Source organism: Colobus angolensis, unplaced genomic scaffold (genome assembly GCF_000951035.1).
Source record: "Colobus angolensis palliatus isolate OR3802 unplaced genomic scaffold, Cang.pa_1.0 Scaffold127, whole genome shotgun sequence".
Classification (NCBI taxonomy): domain Eukaryota; kingdom Metazoa; phylum Chordata; class Mammalia; order Primates; family Cercopithecidae; genus Colobus; species Colobus angolensis.
The window spans coordinates 4,100,611-4,115,293 of record NW_012113919.1 but is presented as its reverse complement, the minus strand read 5'-3'; the positions used below and the strand labels follow the sequence as shown (position 1 = coordinate 4,115,293).

Genomic DNA, 14,683 nt, shown 5'->3' with positions numbered 1-14,683 from the left:
TTATTTATTTTTCTGAGATGGAGTCTCGCTCTGTCGCCCAGGCTGGAGTGCAGTGGCGCGATCTCGGCTCACTGCAAGCTCCGCCTCCCGGGTTCGCGCCATTCTCCTGCCTCAGCCTCCCGAGTAGCTGGGATTACAGGCGCCCGCCACCTCGCCCGGCTAATTTTTTGTATTTTTAGTAAAGACGGGGTTTCACTGTGTTAGCCAGGATGATCTCGATCTCCTGACCTCGTGATCCGCCCGTCTCGACCTCCCAAAGTGCTGGGATTACAGGCTTGAGCCACCGCGCCAGGCCTAATTTATTTATTTAGTTCATTATTTACGTCAACTTTTATTCAACCAAGAGGGATAATGAGACAAGGACTACAGCAACGATAAAGGTATTAAAATCATTGACTCTGGCATTAAACTGCCTGGATCTTACACTCAGCTTTGCTAATAAACAATGGGCAAATTACTTAAGTACTTGGAGTCTCAGTTTTATCATCTCCAAAAAAAGTTTATACTACTATCTACCTTGTACCCAGAGCATTTCAAAGGCAGCCAAGCTAAGAATCTGTGCTCTGGAAGTGTTCGGTATTATTACTGTGCTTGATTATACATTGTGCAACCATTTTTTCACACAGTTTGTAAATAGTGAGATGATTATATTTCTAAAAACATAATAAATGTTTTCAAAGTACTTACTTTATTAAATTGTTCCTGGCATCTGGGTCGTATGCTGTAACCTGTCCAATGATACTGCCCTCCTTTACATCTTCATCTACTTCTATCAAGTAAGAGACTTTACTGAACACAGGAGGTTCATCTATATCTTCCACAGATATTTTGACCACAGCTGTGTCTTTGAAAGGTCCCAGGTGCAAGAATCGTGGATCAGGGTGAGTGTTACTTGCGTCCACTCTTAAAGTGTAGAGCATTTGATTTTCAAAATCTAAATTCTGAAGTTAAATAAAATAAAAGAAATTAGCGTAATTCAGAAGATATGACAACGGAAGACGATTTCAAAGTTTAATAGCCAGTGATCATGATTATACCAACAATTCTGTTTAAATGACTTTCTCAATGGTTGCTTCATAGGTATATGCAATAAATTTATAACTATGTGTTTTGCCATACACTTATTCACAGAGGGTTAACTTAATATAATGGCATACACGTTGATTTTGATGCTCACTTAGTAATATGCTTCATTTTTTTTGGTGACATGTAAATGAAGTATTATCTAATGGATTTATACAATATATGTTATCATTATTAAAGTTATACAGTAACAATCAGAAGAAAAATATAAAATAGAAGTATAGAATAAAACATTTCTATTTCAACTATTTGAGAGCTTGTGGAAAGTAAGATATGCATAAAAAGTGAAATAAGGACAATATGAAATGATACTATTGAGCTGTATTATTAGATGTAAAGATTCAGAATGTTCTCTCACACTGCATTGAAAATCGTGGCAACCAATGGAAAACACAGAGCATCTTCAGGTTGTATTTATTTGAATAGATCATCACACTTAGCCATGAAAATATTTTGAAAAGTACATGAGATAATGATGGCTGCATGTTTATTTTTTCCTCTATGGAGAATTACAAACAAGTACCTTGAAGTTTATCTAATTTTAATTTGACTATTTTCTAGTGTAAGCATGAGCAACTGAGGTTTTAAGTGTCAATTATGAAGACATTTAACTTGTTTGAAGTGATATCACAACTATTCCCATTTATCTGAAGGATAGACAGCATGTAAAAGACGGGAGAAAATAAATCCCAGGCTTTTTCCCCCTTTACTGAAAAGCAAAAATGAATTATAAAGCACTCAATGGAAAAATGAAGACAGTGAAAGAAAACCTGTTTGACAGTTATAATCCCTTCCTGTGTATCCTTGTCAGTGATGACATCGAACATGTCTGCACCATCTCCTTCAGCAATGCTATACTCCATCTCTGCATTTTCCCCCACGTCAGGGTCATTGGCTTTTATCCTTCCAAGATGAGTTCCAAGAGGTACAGACTCAGGAGAATTAAATTGATACGTACCTATAAATTAAGTAAGAGTTGTTTTGACATTTCATCTTTAGATAACAACATTCTTTCATTTCCTCTGCATTTTTAACTTAAATACATTAATTTTAAATAGGGAGAGTTTTTATCATATTGAATTGTAAGCTGTCAAAATTATATATTTCTTAATTTGGAAAAATAATTTATAAAACAGAACACTCTCATTTTGTAAATGAGAAGTGTAAGTCCCAGAAAAAAAAAAAAAAAAATTAGAGAATGTCCCAAGGTTATTTAGACTATAGATGGTAGGCCTGATATAAGAATCCAGTAGTTTTGACTTAAAAGAACATGAAAAACAATTATTTACTGCTCATTTGGGGCTTTCAAAACAGTCATCACACTTTTTTTACATGTATTCAGTTACATTTTAAAAATCCATTTATTATTTTATTCAGGAATAAAAAATAATGCCATACAGACCAATGTTTCCTTTTTTTTTTTTTTGCCTGTTTGTTTTAGTTGTAATATATTTTAGTGGGGCATGGATTTTTCTATTTTTTGTAGGTTCACGCAAATATTATATTATATTCTGGTATCCCTAAAAGCATTTTAGTTTGTGGCTACCTATTCAAGACACAATAGAAAAAAAAAAAAACTTTAATGTTAATGAAGGTCAGAAATAGTTTTAAACATTTAAAATGTGGTGCAGTCTATACAAGGTCAAAGGGCTTATATGCTAATTTATTTAATCCTCACACTAGTCCTCAAAAGACCAATTTAGCTGTATCATCTTCAGGGGCAGGCCTTAAGGAAATTATCCTGCAGACTTGGGAAAGGGAGAATGCAAAAACTAATTCTTTCTGACTTCAAAGTCTAGATTCTTTCCAATTGATTTGGTGATTAAGAATATGCGTATATAAATCCAATTGCCTGGATTTGAATTCTGACTACCTGGCCAGTTAGTTAAATTCTCTAAACTTTGATGTCCGCATCTAAGAAACAAGGATGATAATGATAGTAATTCACTCATAGGTTTGTTTTAGGGATGACATAAATTTAGCTCTGGGTCTAGTCCTTAACTATTGTAGTTCCAGAGTTTTGTTAACATTATTATAGATAGCAGAATTACAGAATGTCAAATTAAAAATGCATTAAGTATTACTCTTTATAAAGGAATATGAATGCAAAGTTTAGGTTTATGTTATTTAGACTTATTATTTATGTTCTCAGCAAACTTTATCGTTTTACATATATCATATAAATATGTCCACCAATCCAAAGCTCGATAAAACATTTTAAATATAATTTGCCTGGAAAACTGTTTTACTGTATTGAGATTAGTGATATGAATTTAAGTTTCAGCTTTTAATTGAATATTTCAAAATAGGACTCCTTATGTATTTATTCTCTGCAAAATAACAAATTTCAGCAGAGAATGGAAATCTTTTTCTGCAGGAGGTCATGAAATGCAAAGCATCCATGGTTTAATGTCCGTCCTAAAATGGTTACAACTGAAAGAGTGTTAACTGATGTAATCTTCATAATTTGGTAGCAGAGATACTACCAAACTTGAATATGTCTAAAATGCCTTCACAAATGTGGTAAACCATAACTCTATCGGCCACTAGGAAAATATAAAAATGATGCTAAATAAGCCAATCTGCGTTGATATTTTTAAAATATCAAGAAGTCTGTGTTTCACAATCAATTAGATAAGAGATTTTAAGTTTTACATGCAAACAAGGTAGCTAAGCTAAGACAAGTGAAAGACACAGGATTTGAATCCAGATAGCCAGACGTGAGAGTCCACACTCCTAATTAGGAAGAGGATCCAAAGGAAAATGTTAAGACAATCTTAGTGAATGTTGAGAAGGGAAGTCTGGAAAACTTTATAATGCTTCAAAATTAGAAAAGTTAATTAAAAAGTTGCCAGAGAGGCCAGGCACGGTGGCTCAAGCCTGTAATCACAGCACTTTGGGAGGCCGAGGCGGGCAGATCACAAGGTCAGGCATTCGAGACCAGCCTGGCCAACATGATGAAACCCCGTCTCTACTAAAAATACAAAAATTAGCCAGGTGTGGTGGCGCTCACTGATAATCCCAGCTACTCAAGAGGCTGAGGCAGGAGAATTGCTTGAACCCAGGAGTCAGAGGTTGCAGTGAGCCGAGATCACACAACTGCACTCCAGCCTGGGTGACAGAGTGAGACTCTGTCTCAAACAACAACAACAACAACAAAAACTTGCCAGAGAAGCTTAATCCTTTGTTCTCTCACACTACATACCCCCCAAAATGATGAAAATAATCACCATTACTCTCTATTTGTGGGAAATTGTGATTTTTTTTTCTTTTTGTAGAGGAATGGATTGTGGTTTTTCCTTTATGCATAAACCAATAGCAAAACTACTAGCATGAAGCGTGAATATTAAACTCGGCTACTAGTGTGTTTGAGAAGTTTTCAGACATGAGATCACTGAAACATTCCTTACTCTGGGGAAATCGAGGAGGGTTGTTGTTGACATCTGTCAGCGTGATGTTCACTGTGGTGGTTCCAGAAAGGCCTCCCATCTGGCCACCCATGTCTTTGGCCTGTATAACAACCTGGTACTGCTCTCTATTTTCTCTGCTCATGTCTGGTAATGCAGTTTTTATTACGCCTTTTGGAAAAAGCAGACAAAAGTTTTGCAATTAAATCGCTGAGTTTTAAAATTAAGCTAGATAAGATTCATGTTACAGAAGTTGATTATAACAAACATAAAATGTCAATGTATTTAAATATGTCTTTCAATCCATAACCACTTTAACATAATTCACAGAACAGGAAGGATTTTGCCATGGGCTATTGTTCATGAAATGGGTTTTGCTAAATCAATGTATTTATTTTTTTTTGATTACAAAAATTGACTTCAGTCAACAATCTTTAGACAAATACGTTGTTTAATTGTGATAATTGTCACATTCAAGGTGTAAGTATTCTCTATGCCACATAGTGTGCTGAATCTCTGTGAAATTTTGTATGTAGTGTTTCAGATTTAAACCCAATGAATAATAGTTTAAAGAGCTAAGGGTTCAAATAAGTTATTGAAATAATAGAAAGTTTGCATTTGTTTACATTCAATAATGAGAGGAAACAAATAGAAACATGAAACTGAATGAATAATGGTTTAAAAATATTTTTAAAATCTCTAAATTAATTATGCATCTTAAAGTATTATACAACAAGAAGTCGGCCAAGTTTAAATGTTATACCTGATTCTGGGTCCACTGAAAAATATGGCTGTCCTTGCAATATGCTATAGACCACTTTGGCACTATTTCCATAGTTGACGTCATCTGCATCTGTTGCAGTTACTTGTATAACAGATGTACCTACATGAAACCCCATCCCCAAACAGAGACATTTACATACTTCCAAATTTGAAATAATCTTTCTTAAAATTACATTGCTGTCAGTGTTTTGTATTAGACAATGTTGTATGTTTGAAGAAATTTATTTAGATACTTCCCCAAAAAAGTTACTTTTCTTTCTCATTTTCTATAAACTTAAGTATTTCTTAATTTTTTTATCTAAGAAAAGTATCAAACTATATTTATCAGTAAGGTGAATATAATGAGATTAGTTAATACATTGCATTTTTAATTGATTGGAAATGTTTTAGGGCAAACATTCTTTTTTTTTTTTTTTTTTTTTGAGACAGAGTCTCGCTCTGTGGCCCAGGCTGGAGTGCAGTGGCCGGATCTCAGCTCACTGCAAGCTCCGCCTCCCGGGTAGTAGCTGAGACTACAGGCGCCCGCCACCTCGCCCAGCTAGTTTTTTGTATTTTTTTTAGTAGAAACGGGGTTTCACCGTGTTAGCCAGGATGTTCTCGATCTCCTGACCTAATGATCCGCCGGTCTCGGCCTCCCAAAGTGCTGGGATTACAGGCTTGAGCCACCGCGCCCAGCCTAGGGCAAACATTCTTAAAATGAATATAACGCACATGAAATTTGTAATTTAATACATTTACTGCTAACTGGAAACATGTATTTAAAAGATGAATCTAACATTTTTTAACCTGCTACTGCTTTTTCCTCTGATATATTTGACTGTGAATGGTAAATAAAATAAAAAATAAAGAGAGAATTTCTATGAAGAAACAAACCAAAACGCTGTAAAATTGACTTGAAAGATATTTTTTGTTCCCAAGATATATCTAACTATGAAGGGTCTATGCCTCTCTTTTAAATATATATAATATGGTTGCTTATGATTACCCCTATTGATATGTTGCATAATACTGGTTATTTGATGCACATTTGTAAATCATTATTCTCCAAAAGAAGCTGTATGGTGTGTAATTCTGTGTCACAATCACTACTGCAATTTAAGCTTACTATCTAATTTTATACCATTAAATTTAAATTATGTTGAATTTTGTTTCAAATCTTTCAAAACATAGAAGTGCTTTAAAAGCAAGGATCAACATAATAAAACATATTGATGAATTTTTAAAATTATTTTTTCCTGAATTTCTATAAAGAGTCAAAGCATGGTTCTAACATCACCCTTAACTGAAGCCTACTAGATATGCCCTTGGACAAAGCTACATTGTAGGACATTTTTCAGTATATTTTACATAATTTCTAAAAGTTTGAGTCTGACTCTTATACACATTTTAAAGTTTTTGAAAACAGGAAGATTCCACGTTGGCCCTACCACCTAATTTAATAGCCCACATACATTACACACTCAATAACTTGTCTAATAGAATTACGGTGGATGTTTCTCAAATGTTGTGTGTATATGTGTATGCCAATTCCAAAAATTAATACATAGTAATTAAGATCAATATTAACAGCTCATTTCCTGTCAATATATTTGAATGTTAACACATGAATTGAGCAAGGCTTTTTAATGTTTTCTCAGAATTAATTAGCATAATGATGACAACTTGAGCTCAGTCTCTTGAGGCCCCTGTTTTCTCAACTGTAATGGAATTGATGTGTCCTGTGAGTGAATGGAAACATTACATATTTACTTAATCCATCCCAGTTGTAAGCTTTTATCATCAAAAAATTATCCACCCATGTGTTTATTAGATGAAAGCAAAAATGATAAAGTGATTTTATTCCCCCCACACAAATCATTTTATGACGTGCAGAAATTCAACAAAGTGTTTTTTTAAAAAAAGTACATGTAATGTCCTTTTTATATAACCCTATATGATATATATTAGAATAAATGTGGTTTTCACAATTGGAGGTTATTGAAATATGAATTATTAAGCATTACCAATATGCTGAAAATACAAGTAGTTTGTTCATCAATTTTAGGATGTTTCTTTTTTTATTTATTTATTTTTTTGTTTTTTATTTTTTATTGTACTTTAAGTTCTAGGGTACATGTGCATAATGTGCAGGTTTGTTACATATGTATACTTGTGCCATGTTGGTGTGCTGCACCCATCCACTCGTCAGCACCCATCAATTCATCATTTATATCATGTATAACTCCCAGCGCAATCCCTCCCCCCTCCCCCCTCCCCATGATAGGCCCTGGTGTGTGATGTTCCCCTTCCTGAGTCCAGGTGATCTCATTGTTCAGTTCCCACCTGTGAGTGAGAACATGCGGTGTTTGGTTTTCTGTTCTTGTGATAGTTTGCTAAGAATGATGGTTTCCAGCTGCATCCATGTCCCTACAAAGGACGCAAACTCATCGTTTTTTATGGCTGCATAGTATTCCATGGTGTATATGTGCCACATTTTCTTAATCCAGTCTGTCACTGATGGACATTTGGGTTGATTCCAAGTCTTTGCTATTGTGAATAGTGCCGCAATAAACATACGTGTGCATGTGTCTTTATAGCATCATGATTTATAATCCTTTGGGTATATACCCAGTAGTGGGATGGCTGGGTCATATGGTACATCTAGTTCTAGATCCTTGAGGAATTGCCATACTGTTTTCCACAACGGTTGAACTAGTTTACAATCCCACCAACAGTGTAAAAGTGTTCCTATTTCTCCACATCCTCTCCAACACCTGTTGTTTCCTGACGTTTTAATGATTGCCATTCTAACTGGTGTGAGATGGTATCTCGTTGTTTTGATTTGCATTTCTCTGATGGGGATGTTTCTTGAATTACCCCTTTTATTTTTCTTTTAACGTGAGCATTACTGTAAGCTTTCAGGTACAGGTAAAAGCAATCTTCTATATTTATTTGACTCTTTCAAATAATGTTTTTGTGGAATTTTAGTTTCAATTATTAGCTCTGTTAGTGGGTAGATGATCTTTGAAGTTACTCCAAAATGCTTGACAAAGATAAGTAAGTTAATATAAACAACAGAAATAAACTCTATGATGTGACCAAAAAGCTGAAAGCACACATGTAAAATACTTGTTCCGCCTCTCAGCTCTGGTAATACTTAAGAATGCTTTTAAACACTGGTAGTCACTGACAAAATATCATTGATATGCTATTTTTTAGCAAACTGAGAGACAGTGTGTTGGATTATAGGGAATAAACAGTTGTAGTTGTTTCAGAAGTGTAATGACTCTTTACACAGTTAAAAGTATTTAGTAATAAAATTAAATAGAAAATGGTTTATATGTTTTATGCTAATTTTATAAATGTTTGTTTATAGAGAAAAAATTAAAGAGAATACACATGGAAATTTACATCCCTCTAAATTTTCCAAAATATGTATAAATTTTATTTGTTCTTTACTTATTTAAAATAAATATTTTATTTTCATATTAAAGATAAAAATATACTAAGTAAAATATAGTGAAACTTGAATGACAAATTTATATATTGCATCTCATATCAAAGAGATGAACATAATTTTGAGATCATTATTTTTGCAATTCACATTTTTATAAGAGTTTTGCATATATCTTAAATAGTAACTATCTTAAGGAATCAAAGAAGTTTACTGTAATTCTTAATTCATTATTTACTTAACTATATAACTAATAATCTTTAGGAAAAATTCCAAAGACATTTTGTAAATCGTGAAGAAATGTTAAAAGCTGATAAATAAATAACTTGGTGGCTAAAAATTTTGGGGAACCAAAAGAATTCCTCTGGATATGGAAGAAAAATTCATCAATATTAGTATTATTATTATTTAAAGATATGAAAAGTTTAGATTACACAATGTGATCAAGCTATGCCAGTTGGTCTTACATATATATTTACACATATTAGAGGAAGTTAAATCAATTCAGTTTATTACACTATACAAAATAAACTTCATATACAAAAGAAAAAATCTCTCTATATATTTGTGCCTTATATGCAAATATGAAAATGTTTTGAATCTAGTGTTTGAAATATTTGAAATTACAAATGTAAATGACCCCATGACCCCAAAACATAGGCCTTGTATCTATCATCCATCATCTATCTATTAATTATCTCTCTATGTAAATTTACAATAAAATATTTATGTAAGAAGATTACTTAGGCAGTATAAATGTTACTAATTTAAATGGTTTTCTAGACATAGTATTGAGGAGGGGAAATACTGCCTTTACTGCTTTAATAAACAGCAACTCTGTGGCATGGTAATGTCAGAAAATATACATCATAGCCTATTACGTTGTATAACACTTAAAAGCTTTATCTCTCACACACACATTCTCTTTATCTCTAGCTATCTATCTTTATTTATATCTATCTATCATCGATCTTTCCACATGTCTGGGGTGGTTGATATAATGGTAAAGCCAACTAAAAGATAAAGAAACAGAATCACTTTATGAACTAGAGGAAACAAAGAAAAAAGGTGAATAGTATGGGCTTTATCTTACCCTGTAGCCTAAGGCCTACCTTTTGAGCACTGTAGAAAACAGACTGGAATATTTTGACTTGGCTCAATGTGAGAATAAGGTAATGAAAGTTACAGAAAGTGAAAAAGGAGTTTATTCTTCACACCTCTCTATGAATCTGGTTTGGACAGAGTCAACTGTCTGCTTCTGCCATAGGGCAATGACAGCCATTAACTTGAGGACCAGGGGCAAACAGTGCCCCTGACATAAATATTTGTGCTGTGGGGGCCACTAATAAGAAAGTAGGGGTGATGTTTTCAGATAGTGTCATGGAATTATAAGGGGTCCATTAATTAGATGTCCAGGAATTGAAATCATGCTTTATTAGATACAAGTTTATTTTCTTGTGAAATCCAAATTCTTTAAGGGCAGAGTCCATATCTAATTTGTTCAACATTTTATATTTAAAACCCAGGGGAGAATCTAGTGCAAAATCATAAGAACTAACTTTCACAGAATGCTTAATGTAGACTAGGCATAGTTCTCAGCACCTGATTGATTTTTATTACTTTATCTTCATGATACATATGGGATGTGGGCCTTGGGCACATAGAAGTTGCTAATGACCACAAACCCGGTGTGTGGTAGTGTTGGACTAGGTCTAAGTCCGTTCTAAATATATTTGGTCAAGAAATTTCCTTATAAATACTTTACCAAATGGCCTATCTCTCTGGTGTTACAAATACAATTGGATACATTATTGAATCCACACGTAGTGAACCTCTGGGACATGAAGAATTCATTGCCTGAGTTATTTTTGTTGTCTGTAAAAATATTACAAAACGATTCCTGGTTGGGGGTCAAAGCGTTAAGAGGAGGACTGGATAGGTTTCTGAGAGTGAAGGTAGGGGAAATTTCCAGTCATTGAGAAAGGATGCATCCCAAATCACCAAATTTACACAACAAGAATTTGCCTAGGTGAAGATGAAAGCATGCACATGAAGCGAGTTGATAGAAAATATTTAATCAACAGTATAATGATCACAAGAAATAAAAAAATACAGAAAGTAGAAATAGAAAAGGAAAATACAAAACGTTGTAATAGAAATGTATCCCATTATCTTTAAATATATATTTTTATATATCTTCCAAATTATGTGTTCTGATTAGAATATGCTAATGTATTTCAGATTTCATGAGTTTGTTGGAGTCATTTTAATGTAACTGAAAACGGGTTGAGCATTTGGCACTAAAAATCCAATGTGAAATATGGCATATGATTGTGACAGACAGAAATTGAAACTGAGGGAAACAACAAGGGAAGGAGTTGGTGAGAGAGAAGAGGAAGAAACAAATAATTTAAGAAATAAAAATGAATGGAAATAAGCGACAGATAAATGGAGATCATCAGAAAATAACATTGTAAAGAAGGGTAGGTCAATAATAAATAAATCTTATCTTATTCCATAAGACTCTATTTCTTAACAAAGCTAATACTTGTAGTCTTTAACTCTTTGATTTAAATGAAAATATGTTGTACTATCTGAAAATAATTTGAGAATTAAATCATTGTGTATTATTTTATTTATAGATGTATTCTTAATTCTTTGATTATGCATCAGATTTAACTGTTAATATATGGGATACACAAGGCATGGCAGAGTTCCTAAACATTACTTCTTAGCTTTCCTATGTAAATTGGTTTATTTGGATACATAGGAGTAAAAGAAATCACACCCACAATAATTATAATTAGTCTTTTATTCTCCTTCAAATAAGATAGGAGAGTTACAATAAAAGATCAACACAAGTTTAAGAGGTAAAATACATCTACTTTTTATTTAGACATATTTATATGGTTATATATAGTGATATATGTGGTTATATATAGTTTTATATATATATATAGTTATATATAGATATGTATGTATTAAAATGCAGGGGCTTTATCCCCTTATATTCTAATTTAGATTTAATTTGAATTAGAAGGGCATTTGATTTAAAGTAATAAATAAGAAAGATACTAATTTAGAGGAGTTACTCACAATGTAATAAATTAAAAGATTTCCAGGCTAGATTTTGAATAATAAACATAACTATTTAGCAGAGAAAAATAGTAAGGCATTAAAATTGTCCAGCTATCTCTGTGATATGGTTTGACTATGTTCTCACCCAAATCTCATCTTGAATTGTAACTCCCACAATTCCTGTGTGTCACGGAGGAACCCGATTGGAGGAGATTGAATTATGGGGGCGGGTCTTTTCGGCATCTTTCTCCGTAGAGTGAATGAGTCTCAAGACATCTGATGGTTTTAAAAACAGGAGTTTCCATGCCCAAGCTCTCTTTCTTTGCCTGCTGCTGTCCATGTAAGACATGATTTGCCCCTCCTTGCCTTCTGCCACAATTGTGAGGCCTCCTCAGCCATGTGGAACTGTAATTCCATTAAATCTTTTTCTTCCCAGTCTCAGATATGACTTTATCAGCAGCATGAAAATGGACTAATACACTCTGCATCTATTAACTTTTCTTTTTCTTTTTAAAATTAGGCTAGTAGTAAGTTGACCAAGTCAGTTTAATTTCTTTTGGGCTCATGTTTATTTATTTATTAAAATAGGCAATTAAACCAAGTATAGTACTTTCTGCAAATGCATATTATATATAATATATTATATTATATTTAAGTAATGGAAGTACATACAAAGTTATAGGTGAACCAAAGTGGAAGCAAGTCATATAATGTTAGTATTCGTAATGAAGAATAACAATTGTCCTCTACAAATAGGATTAAAATTTATCTGTATTCTTAAATCTTTATTTTTTAATTCCAAAAGCTGCAGCCTTAGCCATACATCTGTCTGCTACTATATTATTTGTCTCAATTTGTGGGAATTCTAGCCATGTAGCAAATGCAACTGACAATGGCTCAAATCCTTGTATTTGCAACCTACACTAATCCGAAGTTGTACTGCTTACACTCTAAAGCTTATGTAAATGAAATATAGATTGTCTTACAGAAAGAGATTTTGTACAATATAAACTACAAAGCATCTTTCATGAATAAACTTATATATTGTATATTTTATTATGAGTGATGGAACCAGTGAAGGATTTAAAAAAATACCTATATGTATGTGTGTATATGTTTATGTGTGTGTGTGTGTTTATTTCAGTTCTGATATTGTTACTCAACAAATATTAATAGAACCTAGATGTATTACTATTTCATATGAGACAAAATACATTTGAATTATGTACACAGGTGACAAATAGTAATACACAGAGTAAAATATAATAGCTCATTAAGTATCAGAAAATAATGTAGGAGAAAATACAGGTTATGTGCGATTAAATATCAATAGTCTCTGATAGGGAAATATTTGCTTTTTTTAAAAAAAGTAGGATACTTCTTTGAAATATTTTGAGTATTCACATTTAAAACAATTATTCTTAAAGCTTATCATATTCAAATATTTCCATTATCTTAATTACATCTTTTACTTTTCTAGGTATGTGAAATCTTTCTGAGGAAGGATAAGTGAAAGTTTTGTATTGTAAAGTTTCAACATATCTGGTAAAATGATATGTACACAAGAGAAACAATAATATTTTTCAAAAGGTACTAAAAAACAGAAATACTTTAAAATAATAATCAATAGGAAGTTGATGAGTATAATTTTACATGCACCTTAATCTCACATATAAACCCATTAAAAAACAAAACAAAACAAAGCAAAAAACATGATATGTGTCTAAATTAACCCACTAGTTGTCCTATACAAACCAATCTAGTACTTTCCATGTAACTAAGGTACTGAAAAATATAACAGGAAACATATCCACTCATGTTTTGTATTTAAATTTTATGATTTTATGATTTCACAGGACTCCTGTCTAATTTGATAAATTATTTTGTTTTATTAGAGTGTATACCTGAAAGGGCTATTTCAGTTCTATTTAACTGCATTTTCCTCGTTAGATGAGATTTCATTGGAGGTGAGAATAAATAAGTTTTTAAAAAACTCTTGGTTATTCCTGCTAAATATCTGACATAGTTAACATTTTGTATTAAACATTCAGTAAAAGTGAATGAGTTTGTTTCTCCTTGTATAAAAATTATTTTAGACTGAAACATATATTAGTTAAAAGAATGTCAAAATCATACACTGAAAACTGATTTTGAAATAGTGTTCAATTTAATTGTATCTAATTTGGGAAATTGGTTGAAATTGGTTGCAGATCTTATAAATTAAGTTTGTATCAGTTATTTTAGAATTATTTTTATGATGTGAATCAGTTCTCATTGTCTCACTAACAAATCTAAACCTTTTATATTAATAGAGTTAAATGTTGTCATACACAGATAAAACTTCGCACAAGTGGCATCTAAAATGGTGGGCAGCCTTAAGAAGTGAAACTATTATTTTCAGTTTGCATAAGCCAATGTTCAGCATTGAAATGTGCACAAAAATAACGTAAAAAGACTTGTAATCTTGTCATGATGCCACCAAGTTATTTGATCTAATTCAATTGCTTAATCTTTCAGAATCTTGAGTTTCTAATTAACAGAATAGGGATTTAAAGTTCTATTTCTCATGCCTACCACATAAGTTGGCTTTAATGATCAAATGAGAAAACACTTCAACAGAAATTTGCCAAATGCGAGCATTAATTGTTATTCAAATAATGCAAGCAAAATTGCCCAAAACTACTGATACAATTATTCTTTTGATTTCTGGTAGATATACATTCCACTTGACTGCCATTTGAATGCCAGTTGAGTAGAATTGAGGGTATTGATTGAAATAAAATGAATTAACTGCTATCGATAATAATATTTTATATAAATTACAACATAATAGAATTAAGATATACAGAAATAAAAATAGAAGAGTTAGTTTAAGCTAAATAGTAGTTTCCAGTTATAA

At 32.4% G+C, this 14,683-nt stretch overlaps 1 protein-coding gene across 1 annotated transcript in view; it reads right to left on the bottom strand.

Annotated features, from left to right (window-relative positions):
• Nucleotides 1-14,683, bottom strand: part of CDH9 (cadherin 9, type 2 (T1-cadherin)) — a 168,179-nt gene that overhangs the window by 27,101 nt on the left and 126,395 nt on the right. The window contains exons 4-7 of the mRNA XM_011933444.1: nucleotides 5,254-5,373; nucleotides 4,494-4,661; nucleotides 1,854-2,041; nucleotides 688-941 (exon numbers count right to left, since the gene is read on the bottom strand). Coding sequence (XP_011788834.1) covers nucleotides 688-941; nucleotides 1,854-2,041; nucleotides 4,494-4,661; nucleotides 5,254-5,373 — 730 coding nt within the window. The remainder of the gene's footprint in view (nucleotides 1-687; nucleotides 942-1,853; nucleotides 2,042-4,493; nucleotides 4,662-5,253; nucleotides 5,374-14,683) is intronic.